The 21017-nt window shown below is 46.9% G+C and overlaps 1 protein-coding gene and 2 long non-coding RNA genes across 5 annotated transcripts; all 3 read left to right on the forward strand.

Annotated features, from left to right (window-relative positions):
* Positions 1-4159, forward strand: LOC146753335 (uncharacterized). Of its 2 annotated transcripts, none has more exons than XR_014939919.1 (3): positions 1-85; positions 802-955; positions 3583-4159. It is a non-coding gene; the product is annotated as an uncharacterized LOC146753335 (long non-coding RNA). The 2 variants fall into 2 exon arrangements; XR_014939920.1 differs by having other exon boundaries at positions 802-948.
* Positions 4160-4547: 388 nt separating this feature from the next.
* On the forward strand, positions 4548-6347 carry LOC146753336 (uncharacterized). The gene is made up of 3 exons (XR_014939921.1): positions 4548-4788; positions 4999-5265; positions 5916-6347. It is a non-coding gene; the product is annotated as an uncharacterized LOC146753336 (long non-coding RNA).
* Positions 6348-7056: 709 nt separating this feature from the next.
* LOC146753337 (uncharacterized) lies at positions 7057-13387 on the forward strand. Of its 2 annotated transcripts, XM_085530432.1 has the most exons (10): positions 7057-7914; positions 9242-9348; positions 10474-10546; positions 10674-10745; positions 11090-11212; positions 11476-11553; positions 11737-11818; positions 12089-12215; positions 12413-12558; positions 12877-13387. In XM_085530432.1, exons 4-10 carry the CDS (start codon positions 10692-10694, stop codon positions 13299-13301), a joined length of 1035 nt encoding a protein of 344 aa, XP_085386558.1. In that variant the 5' UTR covers positions 7057-7914; positions 9242-9348; positions 10474-10546; positions 10674-10691; the 3' UTR covers positions 13302-13387. The 2 variants fall into 2 exon arrangements, with proteins under 2 accessions (XP_085386558.1, XP_085386559.1); XM_085530433.1 differs by lacking the exons at positions 7057-7914; positions 9242-9348 and adding an exon at positions 9365-10098.
* Positions 13388-21017: the final 7630 nt, after the last annotated feature.

The raw sequence follows: 21017 nt of genomic DNA on the forward strand, positions 1-21017 counted from the left end.
GGCAGACATTAGCATCATACAAAAGGACAAGGTCACATTTGAGTGTGAGCTGTCCAGGCCCAACGTGGACATCAAGTGGTTCAAGGTATGGCATGTAATGGTGTTTTCCTTTCTGACTTGTCTGGAAATGAATGAGAGCCTTTAATTTCACTTCCAAGGGATGAGAGTTTAAGCTTTTGCCTGATAGCTTTTGCACTGCTCTCTTTTCTTTATGCTCTTTTACTTGCCCAGATCAGCACTCTTTGTTATTATGTCCTGAGTTCATTTATCAAGTTGAAATGAAAGTTTGTTTTGTGTTTCTTGTGAACTCCTGAGGTCTTGCTGCACAAAATATTGTTGGTTGGTGTAGAGTCTTGAGCTTCAACTCTAACACAGAAATTCTCAGCCAGGATTTTGTAGCCTTGTTGTGATCTGGCTTTTAGGGTGAAATCTGAGTTTTCTTTGCACCTGACAGTGTGAGAATTTGCTCTGGCACTTTGTGTACCTCCGCAGTGCTCAGCTGTTCCTTCCCTTACTTGGGGATAACATCATTTATTCAAGGTGATGTCCAAACGGGCTTGTTAACAGTTTTCCACAGTGCTTTAAGCTGTCATAGGTCAGCCAGAATTTATGCATGTTCTATAGCCATTCCTACATGTTGAAAACACTGCACTGTGCTTAAGCTTCAGCATATGTTCCAGTAAGCACAATTCCATTAATTCTAGGGGAGTGGGTGAATTAAGCATAGATCTGAAGGCTGCCTATGCTCAGTGCAGAGATGGAAGGACTCGTGTAGATCTGACTTGGTATTTTCCCTTCTAGGAATGGAAGGAGCTGCGTCAAAGTAAAAAAGTGGGCATTTCTTCCCAGGGAAATAAGAGAAGCCTCATTTTTCACAAGTGTGAATATGAAGATCAGGGAACATACTCGTGCAAAGCAGCCGAAGACAAGACGTCAGTTACCCTAAAGGTTCATGGTATATTTAACTGAAAGAGCAAATAAATCCTCTTGTGGTGTTTTGTACCACAGGAAGAAATGCTTCATGGGCAGTTTGGGCATTTCTTGGTTAGTCATTTTGGATACCTTTCTCTTTTTTCTTTATGCTTATGACAGATTTTCCCTCCGTGTGTTGCACTGGTTAAACCCCAGTCTGTAGCTCATCAGCTGGCTCTGAAGCATCAGACTGGTTACTGAACACACGGGTCTGCTGTGCCCTGGTAGATGCCACCTTCCAAAGGGACGTCTGAAAGGATGCTTTTATCTGATTTCCTACTAGATGCTGTCCTCATGTGGCCACTTGGGTTCAGTGTTAGCATGAACATGAACATCTGTCCTGTCCCATGACTTTGGTGAACTCTCATTTTCTCTCTCAGTCTGCAGCCAGGTTGGGTTGCTGTTTCAGTACTGGCTGTTTTATGCAGGAACTCTGCTCCTGAGGTTAATCCAAGTTGTATCCAAGCCCTTCAGAAGGAAAGGGAAACAGTAGCACAGAAATATGGTCTGATTCTGACATAAGTAAGTGCAGACCTGGAGAGTTAAAAGGGATTGTGTGATGTTCAAGGGATTTTGAAGCAAAGATGTCCCCTAGGTAAGATTTGTGGCTGACATTCCCCATACATTGTGGGCACACAAGCTAAGGAGAGACTAGTGATGAGCATGCAGAGAAGCCAATGGTTCAGACAGGTTTGTAGTGACACGACATTGTAGAGTTCCGTCTAGTTCTCCTTGGCATAGTTTGGAAAATAAAGATGAGGTGATTGGTGGTAACCAATATGGCTTCATCAAGGTCAAGCCAGGCCTGACAAACTTGGTGGCCTTTCATGATGGAGTAACAGCATCAGTGGATAATGGGAGAGCAACTGACATCATCTACTTGGACTTGTGCAGAGCATTTGATCCCGTCCTGCATGACATCCTGGTCACCAAAGTGGAGAAAAATGGTTTTGATGGATGGACCAGTTGCAGGATAGGGAACTGTCTGGATGGTCACACTCAGAGAGTTGCAGTCAATAGCTCAGTGTCCAGGTGGAGGGTGGTGTTGGGACCAGTGTTATTTAACATTTTTGTAGGCAACATGGACAGTGGAATCAAATGCACCCTCAGCAAGTCTGCAGATGACACCAAGCTGAGCAGTGCTGTTGATGTGCTAGAGGGAAGGGATGCTACTCAGAGGGACCTGGACAGGCTGGAGAGGTGGGCCCTTGGCAGCCTCATGAACTTGAGTGTGGCCAAGTACAAGGCTCTGCACCTGGGTCAGGGCAATGCCAAGCACAGGCACAGGCTTAGAGGAGAATGATTTGAGAGTAGCCTTGACCCTGAGGAGAAGAGTTGGTCTGGAGGGAGGTGTCCCTGCCGATAGCAGGGGGATTGGAACTAAATGACCTTAAAGATTCATTCAGTTCTATTGTTCTTCTACCCTTAATTTTGCTTGAAAGGTTTTAGAATAAATGACATTCTGGTTTCCATGAAAACTGTTTGCAGGGAGTTCAGTTTTAGCTAGTCTGTCTTTATGTTCAAGGGCAGTAATGCATTGACTGTGTTTAAGAGAGAAATGACTCAGGAATTGATGATGGTTTAGAATAACTGGAAGATGTGGAAGTGAATGAATATGGGAGTGCATCTTTTGTCTGTGAGATTTCACACGATGAGGTTCAGAGCCAGTGGTACAAAGAGGACAACAAGCTGAAGGCTGATGACAACATCAGAATGCGGCAAGATGGTAGGGTGTAAGAGGGGGATCTTTCTCCTGAGGGGGTGTGGGTTGGAGATGAAGCAGAAAGGACATCTGAAATGAAGTGAAGAAGGTTCAGAAGGGAGTTCCCCTTTCGTTTTGGGACTGAGGTTAGGGTGGAACAAGTGACAGGTGGGAAGCTTAGTGTGGGAAGTGTGATGCTATCCCACCATCCCACACTGCCAGGAGCAGGTAGGAAATGAGTGCAGTTCTTTCCAAAGTGAGGGTGAACAGGTCAGTCACTTCACCTCTCCAAAGAGGTTTTGTCTGACAGTGAGTGTGATCCTTCTGTATCAGGTACTTTGAAGGTGACGGCGGCCGCATTCGGTCAGTCCTTGTAGAAGCCATGTTTAGATTCTGCTTTGGTGGGGATGTGGATGTGGGGGAATGGATGGTTTCATTGACATGAGAGAACAGGCAGTGATGCTGTGAAACCAGATGGATGATGCTCAGCCTGGCCATGTGCCTCAGAGCTCTTTGCTCGAGGAAGCCAAGTGTAGGTGTGGGTTTGCTCAGAGCTAAGTTACTATATTTTACCAAAGTAATTATCAATGTCCGTGTTTCATTGAACCTCTTTTCCAGTTCGTAATGTGAGGACTTTGATATTGGGATGGGAAGGTCATGGTTTGATATGGATGTTGGACTGGGAATCAGAAGATCTGGGCTCTCTTCAGGTTGTCAGTCTTATTGTCGGACTTCTTTTCAACATTCCTTTCTTTCAGTTATTTTTCCAATGATGTTTTAAGGCATTTTGAGCTGATAGGTGTAGTGTTCACGTGCAGTAATGCTGATGTGAGTAAGTAGGTGATAATGTAAGGGTTTTTTACATTCCTTCTAAATCTCTGATTTCTTTTGTTCCTTCCTTCTTTAAGAGCAATCCATTCATCTAGTAAAGGAGCTGTGTGACAAGGATGTGACTGAGCCTGAAGAAACCAAATTTGAATGCGAGATATCCATTCCTTCTGTGAAACCTCCCAAGTGGTATCTACTTGGGAAGTCTTACAGGCTGGAAGAAACTTGATTATGCAGCAAGAAGGCACCATCCACCGGCTGACCATACCGAAAACCACCACTGATATGACAGTCACCATTCAGTTCTCAATTGGCAAATCCAAATCCACAGCCAATCTGCTCGTCAGAGGTAGCGTATCCTGGCTTGGTTTACATCATGAAGATGAAGAATTAATTAACGTACAGTCTTCCTTCACTGGGGTCTTTGAAATATTGTGTGTGTGTCTGGAGGGTCTGCTCCATTTCCAGTTCAAAGTCGTTGGACACTAAATGAGACAGCTGCATCTCAGTAAAAGATCTGTTTGTATAGTTGTGATGTGCTTACTGTTCAGATCTACAGAGCTGACGTTTTGTCCCTGGCTATAGCAAAGAAGTCAAATCAGGTGAAATTAATTGTATTTCTGAACTAGACAAGTTTAAGTTTGGTAGCACCTAAATTTGATGCAGTGTGTCATTGATTTCATCTGAAAGAAAATTCCAGGCTTTTTATCTGCTGTTGTCCCCAGTGTAAGAGTCTTCATTCACATCCTAAAGTACTTGTTAAATGTTCAGCTCACTCTTATTTGAATAAAAGCCTCAACTGGGAGCAATTTAATAGGCACAGGACAAGAGCTGGACCATGCATTTGGTAGATAATATACAGTATTACTTTATAGAAATGTAGTCAATGGCATTCCCTATAGGGAATCGTTTGTTTTATCTTTGGAGTGGTTCAAAGAACCATTGTGAACATGAAATTAATTGGAATGGAATAGACGCAAGATACTTTCCTCTTCTTCCACTTGTCCTCATCCTTTCTTCTCTTCCACCCCTGCTTTGCAGATTACCATATACAAATCACCAGGAAGTTGGAGGACAAGACAGTTTTGGAACGTCATTCTGTCATCCTGTCCTGTGACTTCAGGCCTTCTCCAAAGGTTGTGAAATGGTTCAAGTGCCACCCACCCATCGAGCCCTCTGAGAAGTACAAGATCAAGAGGGATAAGCATTCAGCAGAGCTCAAGATTCTGAAGCTGAAGCCCGATGATGCTGGTGTGCAGAGACTGAGGCCACGCTGACAGCTGAAGGTATGAGCAAGGCGGGTGGCCTCTTCCATGTCCTATTTCACCTCAGATTTCTCTTCTTGAGGTTGATTTCTGCCGTTCTCTCCTGCTAACTTTATAAATGTATAATCTTCATTGAGAAGATTACACAAAGATCATCTAGTCCAACCATTCTACCACATCCCAGTATGATTTATAGTAACAGTGGTAACAGTTCACCTTGTTTCCCCACAGCCCGCAATGTAGAAGTAACGAAGCAGCTGCAGGATGTGGAAATTGAAGAAGAGAGCTCTGCTGTCTTCTCCTGCGAGCTGTCCCATGATGACGAGGACGTGGAATGGTTCCTGAATGGCAACCTCCTTTACACCAACAATTACAATGACATCAAGAACGTTGGCAATTGCTGCACACTGACGATGAAGCAGGTTAAGCCTGAGGATGCTGGCACAGTGACAGTGAAGTCAGACAAGGTGTCAGAAAGCGCGCACCTGAAGGTGATAGGTGGGTCTGATCACACACCTCCTTGATGTAAGAGATGCTAAGGAGCTACAGTTCATTCTGTTGTGCAGCAATCCTGCTTCTAAAGCTCACCTCTCTGGGGTGACAAGTCATCAGGGGCTTTCTTCCAGTGGAAGGTTCCATTGCAGCAGATACCAAGGAAGGAGGATGGTTTTGGTGTCCTGCCAAAGCATTCCATTGCTTTTTATCATCATTTTACTTAACACAAGGAGAGTTACAGGAGCAGTTTCTTTTACTGCTTCAGTAACATGCAGTGTCAATGCTGTTGTCTCCAAGGATTTATGACTGAAGGAGAGATCATTCAGTATGTGGTTTGCCTCTGGAATGACTAATGACCAGGCTGTGAACAACCTGATCTAGCTGTGAATGTCCCTGTTTATTGCAGGGGAGCTGGGCTAGATGGCCTTTAAGGGTCTCTTCCAATTCTAAGGAACTCGTGCCTGAAGTGCAGAAGTGGATGAATTATACCACTTCTTCATATCCTCCCCATGATTACAGAGGAAATACAGCAAAACAACATGCATGGTCTTATTGTTGTCATGTGCTTGAATACGAAGACCTCTCTTTTTTATGGTTGAGATTTTTGTTGATATGGGTCAGTAAAAACTCACATTGTTTAGCTTTCTCAATAGGCGATCGTGGGAATCCTGGTCTCCATCATCTGGTACCACCGTGGATTCATCTACATCAGGCACGACTGAAAGAATTAAAACACAAAACAACCACCAAGGTGAACCCTTCCAAAAGGGGGAAAGTTCCATTTGCTGCAAGCCACCGAGGTAACCAATAGAGGGGCCCTGATCCCCCTTGTGCCATCAGGATGCTCTGGCGCGGTATGTGCCTCAAACTCAAAGCTCCTTCCCACCTCCCAAGGAAAAGCAAAGCAGCCCAAGCATCTCCAGCAAAGCTGCCCAGCAGACAGCAGGGAATGCAAACAGCTTCTGGCTGCTCCCCTGCACTCCTGTCCTAAGTAAGTGACCATACGGGGACTGGCTGGGAAATCAGTGCATGACACACGTGAGTGTGCACAGGGTTGTGCAAAGCAGTGGGGATCCGTGTGTGTGTGTGTGTGTATGTGTTTGTGTGTGTATTTGTGCATGGATGGTGATGCACACACATTTGTGTCCATGAGTGTATAAACCAGTGGGGTTGCTCAGGTGTGTGTAGGTCTGTGGGTATGTGTGCAAGGACGAGCATGCACATATATGTGTGTGCACAGGGGTGTGCAGAGTGTTGGAGCTGCACAAGGACATTGTGGTACCGGTGTGTGCGTGCACTTTGGGAGTGAAAGGAAGGGGTTACACATGTGTCTGTATGTGTGTGCACAGGGCTGCACTAAGGGATGTGGTTGTGTGAGTGTGTGTGAGCACATGGATAGTGCATGGATGCGGTGGCACAAATGTATGCTTGCACATGGGTGTGCTGAGGAGTTGGGTTGCACACAGGTGCACACAAAGGGATATTTGTGGAAGGTGTAGGCACGTAGGTGTTCCCAGGGATGGTTTGCACATGTCTGTGAATGCAAAGGAGGGCACACAATGCAGAGTGTGCATGGGGGTGTGCAAAGCAGGCAGGGTGGCACACGGGTGTGCATGTGCACGTGGATAGGGGAATGCGGGGGATACAGGTTGACCTGTGCTGAGGTGAGTGGGGGCTCACGGTGTTGCTCAGTGGTAGATTTGTTCACACTGAGTGCTAACAGGAAACTCACACACCCTTTTTGTTTCAGCTGTGCCAGCGCTGTGATCCCTTGCTGCAGGGATGGGGTGTTGGAAGGATGGTCTGCATGCTGAGCTCCCATCTCTTGCAGGAATCAAGTGTAGAGCAAAAGGGATGTTTGGGCCAGGTGACCGCAAGAAGGCTGGCTGCTTTGGATGGTGGCAGCTGATGGAAACAGGTGTTGTTGTGACCATTCAGCTTTTAACAGAAGTCAGGGGTCATGCAGCAAGAGCGACTAGGTTCTCAAATGGCTTCAGACGTGCACACCGAGTACATCTGTCCTGCCGTGCCATCTCTGCTTCTTTTTATGCTGGCATTGTTATGACCACGTGTTGGGCCTGTTTGCTTGTAGAAGGAGGAATGTTAGGTGCAGTTCTCACTGAGAACTTGTGATAGGATTTCTGTGTAATTTGAATCATGAGTGTTAGCACAGTGAGTTGAAGGAGGGCCCCGGAAGCAAATTTGGTGCTGTTGAAGCTCTGTGCGATGAGCAGGTGGGAGGTAACACGTGCTGGCAGGTGTGGAAACAACTTTGGGATTGAGGTGTGGAGGAAAGGTAAGGTGATGAAGGAGCTGATGGCAAAGAGTTTCCTGAGGAGGCTTGGTGCTTGCTTGGCGTTGGATCTGATCAACTTCTTGTGTGCTGGTGTCCATCTGGTGTTTGTGGAGTAGTTTTCATCCCAGGGTCTGTCTGGTAGGACTGGGGCTTGAGCCAGGCCAGGGCGAATCCAGTGTGCTTTACTCTCGTTCTTAGTGCTTGTTTTTGCTCAGGAGGGCCGGTGGCAATCCTCACGGAGCAAGGCCTGCAAATGGGGTTTGTGGAGGAAGGTCCTGCAGGCCTTGTGTGACACCCATGGAGCTGCAGCGAGGCTGCATCTTTGTAAAACAAGGGAAATGCACAGAGATCTGAAGGTGGGTTGTCGTCTCAAGTGATGCCGGAGGGGATGTGCGTGCTCCTTTACATATGCGTTGTCTGCCTGCTGTAGGTGGGTTGGCTTAGAAAGCTGGTACCGTGTTTCTGTTGTCGGGAGAAGCAAATATCAAGTCTTCTCTCTACTGAAAGATTTAACAAAAGAGCCTCTCCTTGCTTCTTAGCGTATGAATCACAGAATCATAGAATCGCGAGGGTTGGGAAAGACCTAAAAGATCATCCAGTCCAACCGTTCTCCTATTACCACTAGCTCCCAATAAATCACGTCCCTCAACACAACATCCAGTCATTCCTTGAACACCCCCAGGGTGGGTGACTCCACCACCTCCCTGGGCAGTCCATTCCAGTGCCTGGCCACCCTTTCTGAGAAGTAATATTTCCTAATGTCCAGCCTGAACCTCTCCTGCTGCAGCTTAAAACCATTCCCTCTAGTTCTATCAATAATGACATGAGAGAAGAGGCCGACCCCCAGCTCACTGCAACCTCCCTTCAGGAAGTTATAGAGAGCAATGAGGTCTCCCCTGAGCCATCTCTTCTCCAGGCTGGACATTCCCATCTCCTGCAGCCTCTCCTCATATGGCCCCATTGTGCTCCAGACCCCTCACCAGCTTTGTTGCCCTTCTTTGAACACGTTCCAATGCCTCAGTGTCTTTTTTGCAGTGAGGGGCCACAAACTGGACACAGAATTCGAGTTGTGGCCTCACCAGTGCTGAGTACAGGGGGACAGTCACCTCTCTGCTCCTGCTGGCATCACTGTTTCTGATGCAAAATGTATGTAAGTGTCACATGTGTGACATCCTTTTTGATGGAGTTCTGTGACTGGAGTTCAATGGATTTGAGAGCTGACTTGAAGCCTGTGGGCATCACCCAGGAGTTGGGGTGAGAGGATGAGGCATAGGAACAGGAACCTCTTTGGTCGTTCTTAACTCCCAACTTTTAGGTCAGGAATCTCTGTGTGTTTATCATGTAAAGAACAGAGTCATTGTGCAGCCTGTGAATGAATTGATTCACGCCTGCTGATTGGTGCTGTTCTCTACAGGGAGCTGCAATGGAAATGGACACTTGTGGTCCACTGTCCAGCCCCCTCCCGTGCTGGATTTTCTGGGCTTTGAGACACGTCTTCCAGATTCACTTTGTTTTATTTCTGATGTGTTGACCTGTTGAGCTCCAGCCCCAAATGAGGATTCAAGTACTACCACAGCAGTCCATTGGGACTGTAGTATTTCTTGCTAAACAGAATTCGTGTGCACCCGTGTCTTTCGTCTGCACAAAGGATCTTGTAATCATCTCTGTCTGTGTTTCTTTTAGACCCAGAGATGGAGCAGAGAGGAACACAGACTTGGGTGGATCTTCATTCAGGAGCAGGGACACGTCATGCTCATCTGAGGTGTCTGGCTGACAGCAAGAGCAGAGAGGTAAGTTTCATAGGGTCGCGTGCACATTTTATTTTATTTTTAATTCATGATGCATAGAGGCGTTCCCCAGACAAAGTGAGCATTTCTCAACTGGACTTTCTAGAAATGAGCTAGGCAGTGAAAATGGGTTTGAAGCATTCCTAAGAGCCCCGCAAGAGAATGCTGAGAGTTAATCTGGCACCCTCCTTTGGAAACGTCCGTTGTCTGTCAGCTCTTCAGCTGTGCCCTAACACCTCCCATTGCGCTGCCACACCAGGATAGAATTCCAAGCCCACACTGAGTCCTGGAATGTTGTGGTGCCGTGTTGGAATCAGATGTGACCACGTGGTCTTGGCTCCCCGCCTTGTGGGGGGTCATGGTGGACCAGGCTGTTGGCCGTTGGTGATGTCATAAGCGGCTGGAATGAGGGGAGGAGCGGTGCGTTCTGTGTTCCTTTGTGGGTGAGCTAGTGGTCGGAGTGGTTGTTGACTTGTTGTTCTTGTGCCTTTAGTGTCGTTAGTTAGTGTCGTTAGTTAGTTAGTGTTGTTAGTTAGTGTTGTTAGTTAGTTAGTGTTGTTAGTTAGTTAGTGTTGTTTGTTAGTGTTGTTAGTTAGTTAGTGTTGTTTGTTAGTTAGTGTTGTTTGTTAGTGTTGTTAGTTAGTGTCGTTAGTTAGTTAGTGCCGTTAGTTAGTTAGTTAGTTAGTTAGTTAGTTAGTTAGTTAGTGACTTTATTGCCTTTTTCTTCACACCGTCGTGCGCAGCAGCTTGTAGGTAAGCTGAACCAGCATGGGATGGATGGGTGGGCAGTGAGGTGTTGAGAACTGCTGGCTGTCGGAGCTCACAGCACCGTATTGCTTACTCTTGACCATGAGACGTAATTTTCCCTCAGTACACACGTTCCAAAGGGGGTATCTGTAAAGTTGGCACCTGTCCCGTGCTTCTTCCATTGTCTTCTTTGCTCAATTTTGGAAGCATTATAAAGTTGCTGGGTGGACAGGCATCACGTAGCCTGAGACTCAGCTTGTCTTGCAGCAAGTGGATGGGACGGTTGTGCTGTGTGTGTTATTCCATGGATGTCTTAGCCCTGCTCACTGACCTGCTCTTTCTCTCTCCTCTCCTCACCCTCCGCCCACTGCCTCGGTGCAGCTTTAGCTCTCATTCCATCTGAGCAAAGCGACAAGGAACTGCTGCAGATTGCTTGAGGTGATCTCACTGCCAGGTACGTGCCATGATTTGTCCCCCCCCATGGTTTTGCCACAGGGTATGCGCGGGTAGATCTGAGGAAGTCTGTCCATACTGTGCTGTGTGAATAGAGAAAACAGAAGTGTGTTTCTGCTCTGTTCCAGCTGTTCACACTTGCTGTGATGGGTGTCGCGTGCAGTGGGATCAGCCGTGAGCCTGAGGTGGCGGCGACGGAGGTACAGTATGAAGCTCTGGCTGGTCTTTGTTCCCTGTGTTGAGCCATTAGAAGGAGCTGCAGATGTACTCTCTTGCAGTAAAGAATGGGCCCAAAAGGGCCTGGCCAACTTTCTGCGCCAGTGCCATTGCTGATTAGTCTGTGTTGAGAGAGATGCATCTTTGCATGGCCTGGCAATGCACGCCAAAAAGAGAAACGATTGTTGAGATGTGCAGCTCCTTCTGAAGTGCTCCTGATAAGGACGGAGTGTATTTGCTGCAGCTTTCTCTGCAGATGTGCTCCTCACCTTGAAATCCTCCTGGTTTGTCCTCAGCTCCTGACCACGGCCTGTTCTCTGTTTTGCAGGCTGATAACATGCGGGAGCCGCAGCTGGTGCGTGCTGTGTCATCTTTAAACGTACCAGCGATTGCGGCGGCCCATGTTATTAGGAGCCACGTCGCCCAGGGGCCGGGTGAGCTCTCTCTGGAGGTAAGCAGTTCCAGGCGTTCCTTGTTGTCATGCATGGGAAAGTAGTAGAAGTTGTGAACGCAGCAGGAATAGTCTCAGACACCTTTAGTATATCTTGCGAGATGAAGCTTCGAAGGTTCTGTTGCAGCTTAGACTTTTTCTGGGTTGGGAGGAGTTTGCTGTCAAGCTTGAGGGTATTCTGCAGCACACAAGAAGGCAGTTATTTGAGCTGTTCTTTCCTGCCAGCTGTGCTGAAGCTGGGATTGATGTTTCATCTTTTGCAGGTTGGAGACATCGTGTGCATTGTTGATATGCCACCAAAGGAGATGAGCCCCTGGTGGAGAGGCAAGCGTGGCTTTGAGGTAGGCACACGCTTTCGACTATAATTTCAACTTCAGCAGAATCGGGAATCTCAAGTTGGAGCTGCTCTGCCTGCACAGGATGGCTTCTTGCCATGAACAGTTGCCCTGTGCCGATGTCAGAGGACCATCCCTTTGGCTCTGGGCTTGCGCTAATGCCCACCTGTCTTTTTGTTCTTATTACAGGTTGGTTTTTTCCCTGGTGAGTGCGTGGAACTCATCAGGGGAAAACTTCCTGAGTCACTGGTCAATTCCTTGCCAATGCCAGGTACGTATTTTACATTTGACAAAGCGGGTTAGTATAATAGGGTCAGAATGTGGCTTTCAGGGGGTATGTAAATGCCCAAGTTCAGCAAGCTTAGCAAGAGAACTTCATTAAGCTCCTTGGGCACCTCCAGGGATGAGGAAAATCCGTTCTTGTGTGTCCTTGTTGGGAACGTAATTCCTGTTGTTACGTGCTCTGTCGAATGCATTGCACTCAGCCACATCCAACTCAGCCAAGCCTGAAATGAACTGGTTTCTTTGTTTTGTTGCTCAGTGGCAAGGAAACGGGGCAAACTCATCACCCGCCTTCGTTCCCTGGTGAAGGCCCACCCCAGGAGAGCAAAGCAGCCGGAACCAACGACATTCTCTGGATCCATGTCCTTGCTTGACATCGTTGAGAGGTATTTAGCCAGCAGGACTTGAGGGCTGAGCTGTAGGAATGGAAGCATCCTCTGCTGTTTGAAACAGAGCGCTTTTCTAAGCTGTGTTTCAGCAGAAAGCAGGCAATGCCGGGAACAGGCAGCAATTGGCAAGGGCTCAGTGCAGCTCTTCCCTCACCCTGCACCACGACTGACAGCATGCTCTGTTTTCTCTGCAGAATGAGTTCTCCCAGTAAGAGGGCAGAGTCAGCAGCTTGCAGTTGGCGTTCCTGCTTCTGCCTGGGCAAACCATCCCCTGTGGCCAAACGCCAACTGCAGAGCAGTGCCAGGGAGCCCTCTGAAGTAGAAGTCTTGGTTCTGGCAGGTAAGGGTGCAAATCCAGCTTTCAAAACACTGCTTGTCAGAAACACAGGTAGAATTCATGCTTTCAGTGGGCTTGTACTTCCTTCTGGCGTTCAAGCCCATGCCTGACATCTTTGGTTGACCCCTGTCTTTCCCAAATGAGTCTCTTGTCAACACAAGAGCTGGGCCTGCACGAGGATAGCTTTCAAGACAGTGACAGTGTTGCTAGAAGCTTATTGGCTTCTGCCCACCACCACTACATAGCCAAATGTCAAGAACCTCTTAATGGTTCATCTTGTGAACGTTCGACACTAACCGTTGTGCATCTACTCCTTCCTAGGTGACCCGAGCCCTTGTATATCCCCAAGACGCAGGGCATGTTACGATCATGCATCCAGTGATTCCATCAATGAAGAGCTGTTGAGAAGCACAGGATGCTGCAGTTCTGATGAAAGCCTTCCATATAACATCAGTTATGCAGAGAAGAATGTCATCGTTGTTGAAGCCCTCATTCATCCTATCCCTCCAGAAGCTCCTGACCTGAGCCTACCAGATGCCACAGTTACAAGCCTGGACTGTGGCCTGGTGCCTTTCCAGGACAGCCCAGCCCATGCGCAGCCCGACTGCCTTGACAGCAACACCTCCAAGCAGGACCAGGACAGCGTTACTGAAGAGCAGCCGAGCCTCTTGGAGGGGGACTTGGAGTCAGGCCTCCAGTCCCAGGCACCAGGCAGCAGCTCAAGCTCTGAGCCACTTTCCCCTTAACATCAGAGGACGTGTCCCATCTTTACCCCAGACCTTTCATTCCGTCCTTTCTCCTATTGAATAAAGGCACGCTCGTGCTCAATCAACGCCTTGACTGCATTCCGAGTTTTCATTCACAAAGACTGGGATGAATGCAAGAAACAGCAAGGCAGCTCGGCTTGCAACGCTCTGGCTGTGGGGTGCGTGCAGGGACACTGTAACCATACAGGGAAAGGCTTCCACTGCTTCCTCAAGCTGTAGTCCAGCCCTGCTACTGCTCTGTGGCACAAAGCCCTGAGGGATGTTCCATATTGTTAACCTAAGTGAAGCCAGCTTCATGCACTGTGTTTTGTTGTTGCTGGGTGAGAGGGGGATGCACGTTGGTGAGAAGATGAGCATTGCTGGATCTGCCACGAGTGTCCCTTCTGCCTCTAAGAATATGTCCTAAGTAGGATGTGAACACTGCTGGCACTTCCTCATTGCACGTGCTTGGAGGATCTTCAGTTCTTGCACATTCAGGATGTCTGTCAGTGACTACGAGGAAATTCTCAAGTACTAGGAATTCCATGAAACAGTTGGAACGGGTAAGTGTCATCATTGTACAGAAACAGCACGCCTAACAGTCTGTCTCACCACTCTAGAATTAATCTGAGAATAGATTGACAGCTCTTGTCAGTTCTCTAAGTCAGGTTTCATTTGTATAAACTTGAAATGGAATTTCTGAAACCAGTTGGAAATTGATGGTGCTGATTACCTCTTCATCTAATTAAAACATTATGCACTTTCTGTTGGGAGAGAAAGTTACAGTACTCCACTCCAATCCAGTGGATTGCAGGAGAGAATTGAAGGGGGAAAAAAAAACACGAAGTAGAACTCATGGGTTGAGATAGAATTATTTACTGAGATAGAGAAAAGGATAATAGTTATGATGAATGCAAAAGCAATTGCTCGCCACCTACCAATCAGTGTCCAGTTAGCCTCCTAGTAGTGGAAGAGATTTTCATGAAGTTCTACCCCGTTCAAAACTCCTTCCACAATATGTCATATAGTATGGAATATCCTTTGGCCAGTTTAAGTCAGCTGTCCTAGTTCTGTTCCTTCTCACTTCCTTGGGCTCTCAGCTGAGATTGACTGTGGCTCTGTACAACGCTGCCTGGCAGCAGCTGTAAGCATCACTGCGCTATCTCCATTGTTTCTCTAGAATGAAAACGTAGTATTAAATCAGACACTGAAGAAAATAATTCAGTCCCAGCTGAAACTCAGACAATAACTTGTGCTTAGGATTGTTTCCCTACAGGAAATGTTAGATAATTACTGCTACTTGGTACTGTGTCCTGTAGCTGAGCTGGATTTTGTTATCCTTGAAGAAGTATCTTCCTCTGAAAGGGGAGTAAAACATGATGCTCCTAATGAGCGGAGCAGAGACACAGATCTGATCTGAGTGTTGGTTTCATATTTTTGTGATGCTCTTTGCTGCAGTTTGTATCTAGAGAGAAGCCCTTGTGGTGTCAGTCTGTTGTGTAACCTGCTCTAGTTTTGTGCCTCAAGGAAGAGTGATCCTTTAAACAAATGGTGGCTATACAGAGGGTATGGGGTGAGATGCATTCCTCTGGCCCCATCCAATGGATTTTCTGTCACTGAAGACTTGAAGCACAGGTTAGGTACTGGAAGGCTTGAATATTTCCTCACCAATAGGTTAGAGCTTGGCATTTTGTAAGCTGCTGGTATCTCGGAGTAAAGCAAATAATTACAGCACGAGCATTTTCCTAGGCATCTTATGAAATCCCTCTATCTAAGGCTACTGGAAGGCACTCTGAACAAAGATCATTCTCCCCAGCTTCTCTTCTCTGAGTGGGAGCTTCAGCCCCCTGCACAAGCTGGAGGTCATCCACAGAGTTTGTTTCAGGTTGTTATCCTTCCTGGCCAAAAACCAGATACAGTATTGTAGATGTGGTGCAATGAGTGTTGAAGCAGGAATGACTTGTCCTGGTCTGGTTGTGCTGCTTTTTAATGCAGCTGATGATCTTGTTGTACTTCTTTTCTGTCAGAGCACACTGCTGGCTTGCATTCAGCCTGTGGTCTGTCACCACTTGTCCTCCTAGTCCCCAGGTCCTTTCCAACAGATACAAGCTAGTATTTCCCACCTGGGATACTGGAAGATGGGAACTTGTCAGCAGTCAGTGAAGATCTCTGAGACAGCGAGAGCGAGCGAGCTTTGAGTAGACTGGGAACCACTGTCCACAGCAGGAAATAAGAGAAGAGAAAAGATGTTTCCTTGGGCACTTGGGTGGAAATCATTCCTGACTGCTTTCTCATCCACCAGGAAAATCTGCTGATTGACAATTTGAAGCTGATGGACTTTGGACTCTGTGCAAAGCCAGAGTTAAGAGGATGTGTTAAATCAAATACAATGTGCCCCCAAGTAATGCATGTTTGAGCACCGTATGCAACAGGGGCTTGTCCAAACAAACACCCTAAAATCAAGCTGTTTTTGTGGCTGACATGTCATTGCATCTTGTTTGGAATGGCCTGAACTGTGTGAGAGTGGTTAACAGATTGCTCAGAAGCACAGGTAGATTATTTTCTCTAGCTAGACTCCCTGTTTTCATAGTCTAAGCTGTAGATAATCTTGTAGGTATATCACCTGTGTTATGCAAGGGTCTGTAATAGGAGCATGGGGTTGGTGTGCCTAAGGAACCTTCTAAGGATCTGTATGTAGGATGAGATTGTGGATAGAATAAAATGACTTTTGCAGGTGACGTACAAATCCTGTGATTGCATATGCTTGAACTGAATTGTTTCTTGATCTTCAAACTGATTTCCAGAAGCCTTTATTAACATGTAAGATGGGTGCTGGTAAGAAAGAATGGGAAGACTGCCTTACTGATTCCAAGAGAATTATTTATCATCAAATGATTTTTCCTGGCCAAATTTAGAGCCTCTCACAGGTAATCGAGACCAACAGGCTGTTGTTGCACAATCAACAGGCACAATCGAGATGATCAGCTGAGGAAAATAAAGCATCATGCCAAGGGAACTAGATAAGTGAGCAGCTTGAGATCTGCACATTCATGTGATGCTCATGGTCTTAGACAATATTTGCTTAGTGAGGTCACATTGAATGAAAGCAAAATCTAAGATGAATGAAAATATACACAGGAGAAGAAGCCTCTGAGGCTTCTGAAGTGTTATGACCAGAAGACATAAACTCTGTTAAAGCAAACGTTTCTCTCTCTTTTTAGTGTTCTTCCAGGGAGGCCTTGATTACCGCCTGAACACATGCTGTGGAAGCCCAGCTTATGCAGCACCAGAGCTAATCCAGGGCAAAGCGTCTATTGGCTCAGAGGGATGTAGAGCGGTGTTTGTTTCCCCCTCTTTCCCTTCCCTCTCCACAGAGCATTTAAAGGCAGTGGAGCTCAGGTAGGCTCTCTTGGTTTCCCTTCTGAATTCTGCTAGGTTGCATTGCTTGGTAGCTCTCAGAAGCTGTCAGTGGCCACAGACTAGAAAAGTGCAATTGGTCTCAGTTCACACAGCTGGCTGGTTTGTCTCTGGCTAATCCTGAACTGCCTCAAGCGACTGCTTTGGGGCTCTACAGAACAGCAGCTTCAGAGATCTCTTTCTATTACTAAGTTTTTGAAAGAGCAATTTGCTGTGTTCTAATTATCCATCATTTTTGTGCAGTCTTTTTTGTCAGACTTCTCCTTAGATTCCATGTTGTATGTGAAGATTAATTTGCATTGTGATTTATAATGTACTAAAAACTGAGAGATGTCTGGAATTTAGGAACCCACTACTTGCAGTTGTTAATCTGTCCAAACTGGTCTGGTTTGCAATGCCCTCATCCTTCTTGAATCGCTCTGCTGTTAAAGGCGGAGCAATTCCTACAAGTGCCATGGCCCCACTGTTGTTCTAATTCTTGTTTCTTTGTTTTCCACACACTGCTTTTCAAGCCTCCTTTTTCTTTACAGTCCAAGTGAGAATTGCACTGTGAGGTGTCTGAACCTTGTTGTGCCTCTACATAAAGAGAACAGCAGCAAAGCCTGACAGGTGACTGTGCTGACAGCTCTCGTAGCCAGTAACACGTAACTGTGCTAAATCCCTTGTGACGGCTTTGATTTCATTTTTGCCAGTGAAATCCTTGTAAAAGGAACTGCAGCAGTGTGATGAGCTAAGGTGAAGATGCTGGTTTCAGTAGTGCTCTAAGCTGAGCGGAAGGGCAATTGAATGAGGGTTATATGCTTTCTCTGGGACGATAAGGTTTTTTTTCCTGAGGGAAAGAGCCAGCTTTTCATGGGCTATATGTGGGCTTTGGCAAGGGCAGACAATCCAGTCTGTCAGGAAGCCATTTGAGGTGCTTCAGGTTTGTAAGCTTGTCTTTTTGTTTTTCAGGCGGATATTTGGAGCATGGGTGTAGTGCTGTATGCTCTGCTGTGTGGGTTTTCCCTTTGGATGATGACAATATGTGATGAAAACACAGGAACCCACCAGCAATTTGCAATGATGCACGTTGTGCTTCCATCAATGGAGTGCAGTTAGGATGTATGAGTCACTGCACTTCCAAGGACAGCCTTCCCCATGACAGCAATGATGGAGAGAAGGAGGTCTGACCTCTTCAGTTTTGGGCCCTTCCATGAGAGAAAACCTTGCGGTTCTGGAACATCTTCATCTACGAAGGTAGTGAGGGGTTTGGAGCAAAGACCTTATGAGGAGCGGCTGATGGAGCTAGGATTGTTCAGCTTGGAGAAGAGGAGACTCAGGGGAGACCTTATAACTCTCTATAACTTCCTGAAGGGAGGTTGTAGTGAGCTGGGGTTTGGCCTCTTCTCTTGTGTAATCACTGATAGAACTAGAGGGAAAGGTTTTATGCTGCGCCAGGGAAAATTCAGGCTGGACATTGCGAAACATTACTTGTCGGAAAGGGTATTCAGGCATTGGAATGCACTGCCCAGGGAGGTGGTGGAGTCACCGATCATGGCAGTGTTCAAGAAACGTTTGGATGTGGTGCTGAGGAATATGATTAAGCCGGGAAGTATTGGTAATGGTTGGACCAGATGATTTTGTAGGTCTTTTCCAACCTTGATAATTCTGTGATTCTGAGCTGAGAAGCATGTCTTGCTCAAGTCCTGCTTCCAAGCTTAACCACCTACAATGAAGTAGATGTCAATTTTCTGGTGTCCTTCAATTCCATGTCCGCATTTTCCAAAATAAGGAGGTAACCAGCTACAGTGAAGTGAGCAATTTCAGTGCCTATTTCTGATGGTGGCAATGACTTCAGAGGTCACACTTAACTGATAGTGCCTGTTTCCATTCTGACAAAGGATGTAGTTGCAGCTGACTTCCCGAGGCTGCCATACGTGGTGGTGATGCAGCTTTGGGCTTGTGCGTTTACATGACTCCCACCTTTCCTTTCTGTGTCTTGCAGGTCAGCTGGTGCTGGAAGCGGCCGGTATCTGAGTAGGAATGAAGGTGAGTGCAGGAGCAGCTGCTGAGGGGAGGAAGGAAGTCCATGCTAATGAGCTCTGAAGCATCTGCGGGTTCGGAATCAGAAGAAGCAGAAGTGATGCAGGGGGCTCCCCAGCAGGAAGCTGTCTGATCCAAGTGCTTGCTGAGAGTTTGGAAGCCCAAACCCTTATGGTCTCTGTAAGGGTGGCTAATATAAAGATGTTAACCAAGATGGTGGTAAATAGTCAAAGGTTGTTAGCAAAGGAAAACTCACCAATGTCGATGTTTTGACCAGAAAGCTGAGGCAGTCTCAACTGGGGAGCAATCTCCAAGAGGTGCTGCCTCAGTGGTGGTCAGCCTTTAAATGAGGTCTCAGAGGAGGTGGAGTCGAGATCCACCCCTTCCAGGAGCACAGCTAGATTACTCTCACCTGTGCTCCCGCAGCTGACCCAACACTTGCCTCAGCTGATTAATCAGAGGTTCAAGCTGTGATTTCCCATACAGTCTCTAAGCTGAGGGCAGCATCTCCTTGATCTGATGGTGGTGTGCCTGAGTGAGGGAGTGATCCAAGCTGGATGCAGAAGAGTCATCTTAATTTCTCTGCTATTTTACTTCAGATGACACCTATTGGGTGTTGGTTTCTTAAAATTTGGATCTAGGAGGTGGCCTCTCCCTTTGCTTCTGGTGAAAGCACAGTAGTGCAGCAGGAGTAGAAGACAAAGAGGTTTTCTTCGTGACAGCAACACCAATTATTTGATTCAAATGTGTAACTGTGATGAAGATGGTGAAGAACAGATACACCTCAAAGACATGCTTGATCACATAAGGAATGAGCATGTGATCCAAGACAGTCAGTGTGGCTTTAGCAGGGGAAGGCCATGCCTAACTAATCAGGTGGTCTTCTATGATGGAGTGACTGCATTTGTGGACAAAAGGAAGGAAACTGATGTCATTGACCTGGACTTGAGCGAGATCTTTGACATGGCCCTCCACCACATCCTTATCTCTAAACTGGAGGGATGTGGATTTGACAGGTGGACCACCTGGTGGATAAGGGATTGGTTGAAAGGCCACAGACAGAGGGTGGTGATTCATGGTTCGATGTCCAGGTGAAGGCTGATAACAAGTGGTGTCATCCAGGAGTCTGTCTTGGGACCAGTGCTTTTTTACATGGTTATCAGTGACACCAATGATGCAATGGAGTGCACCCTCTGCTGTTTGCTGAGTGGTGCGGCTGATGCAGTGGAAGGAAGGGATGCCATTCAGAGGGAGCTCAACCGAGAGGTTGGCCTAGGTGAATCTAATGAGGTTCAAGACAGCAAAGTGCAAGGTTTTGCACTTGGGCTGGAGGAATCCCAGGCATTTCTACAGCCTGGGAGGAGCAGTCCTTAAGAGAAGCCCCGCAGAGAAGGACCTGGGGGTCCTGGTGGATGAAAAACAGAACATGAGCCATCAGCGTGCTCTTGCAGCTCAGAGAGCAAATGGTCCCCTGGGCTCCATCAGAAGAGGGGATGGCCAGCAGGGACAGGGAGGTGATTGATCTTCATGATCCTTGAGGTCCCTTCCAACCCGGGCCATTCTATGATTCTGTGATTACACTCGCTGTCAGAAATAACAGCAGCTGTACAGAAGCTGGATATATTTGGGGACAGTTCTTGTAACCAGCTGATTTTAAGACCTTGCCCAAGTCGTGAGTCTTAATTGCATGTCAGAAGAAAGCTGGGAAAGTGGTTATTGCTCATTCTTTTTCATTTGCTGATTCTTTCTTTAGTGTTCCTTTTCCAAAGGAGATTCTGGTGATGGAAGCAGTTGAAGAAAGAACCAAAGCAGCTCTTGCCAAGAGTGCTTGAAGTCCCTGTGGAGAGAAGCAAAGAACTTGGGCTTCCTCTGGGATGCTCCCCACCATGTCTCAGGAAGGAGACCAACTGCTGTTCCACTTTCTGCTCTGTGTGTGGAAAGGTACGTCTGGGTTTCTTCTGCTTGTTTTTTCTTTCTTTTTCTGGCTTTGAAGGAGAAGGGGTGGAGCAAAGGGAGACCCACTGGTCATTTGTTACCTCAAGAACAGGATGGATTTTACATTCACTGTGAAAAACCTGGGCTAGTAGCATGGGCATGTTTCAGGCTGGACTCTTCTTTTGCTGCTTGGTTTCCTTTTGGCTACAGGGAGACAGCTGTCTAAAGGTGTGTTTTCAAACCCACTCTCCAAAACCATGTTTCATTGTTGCAGGTGGTTCAGTGTGCTCTTGCAGTGCAGAAGCTGTAGTTTGCTGTAGAATCTGAATGGTTTCTGTTCCT

This window comes from Coturnix japonica, chromosome Z (genome assembly GCF_054131305.1).
Source record: "Coturnix japonica strain WE chromosome Z, WE-NBRP24, whole genome shotgun sequence".
Classification (NCBI taxonomy): Eukaryota; Metazoa; Chordata; class Aves; order Galliformes; family Phasianidae; genus Coturnix; species Coturnix japonica.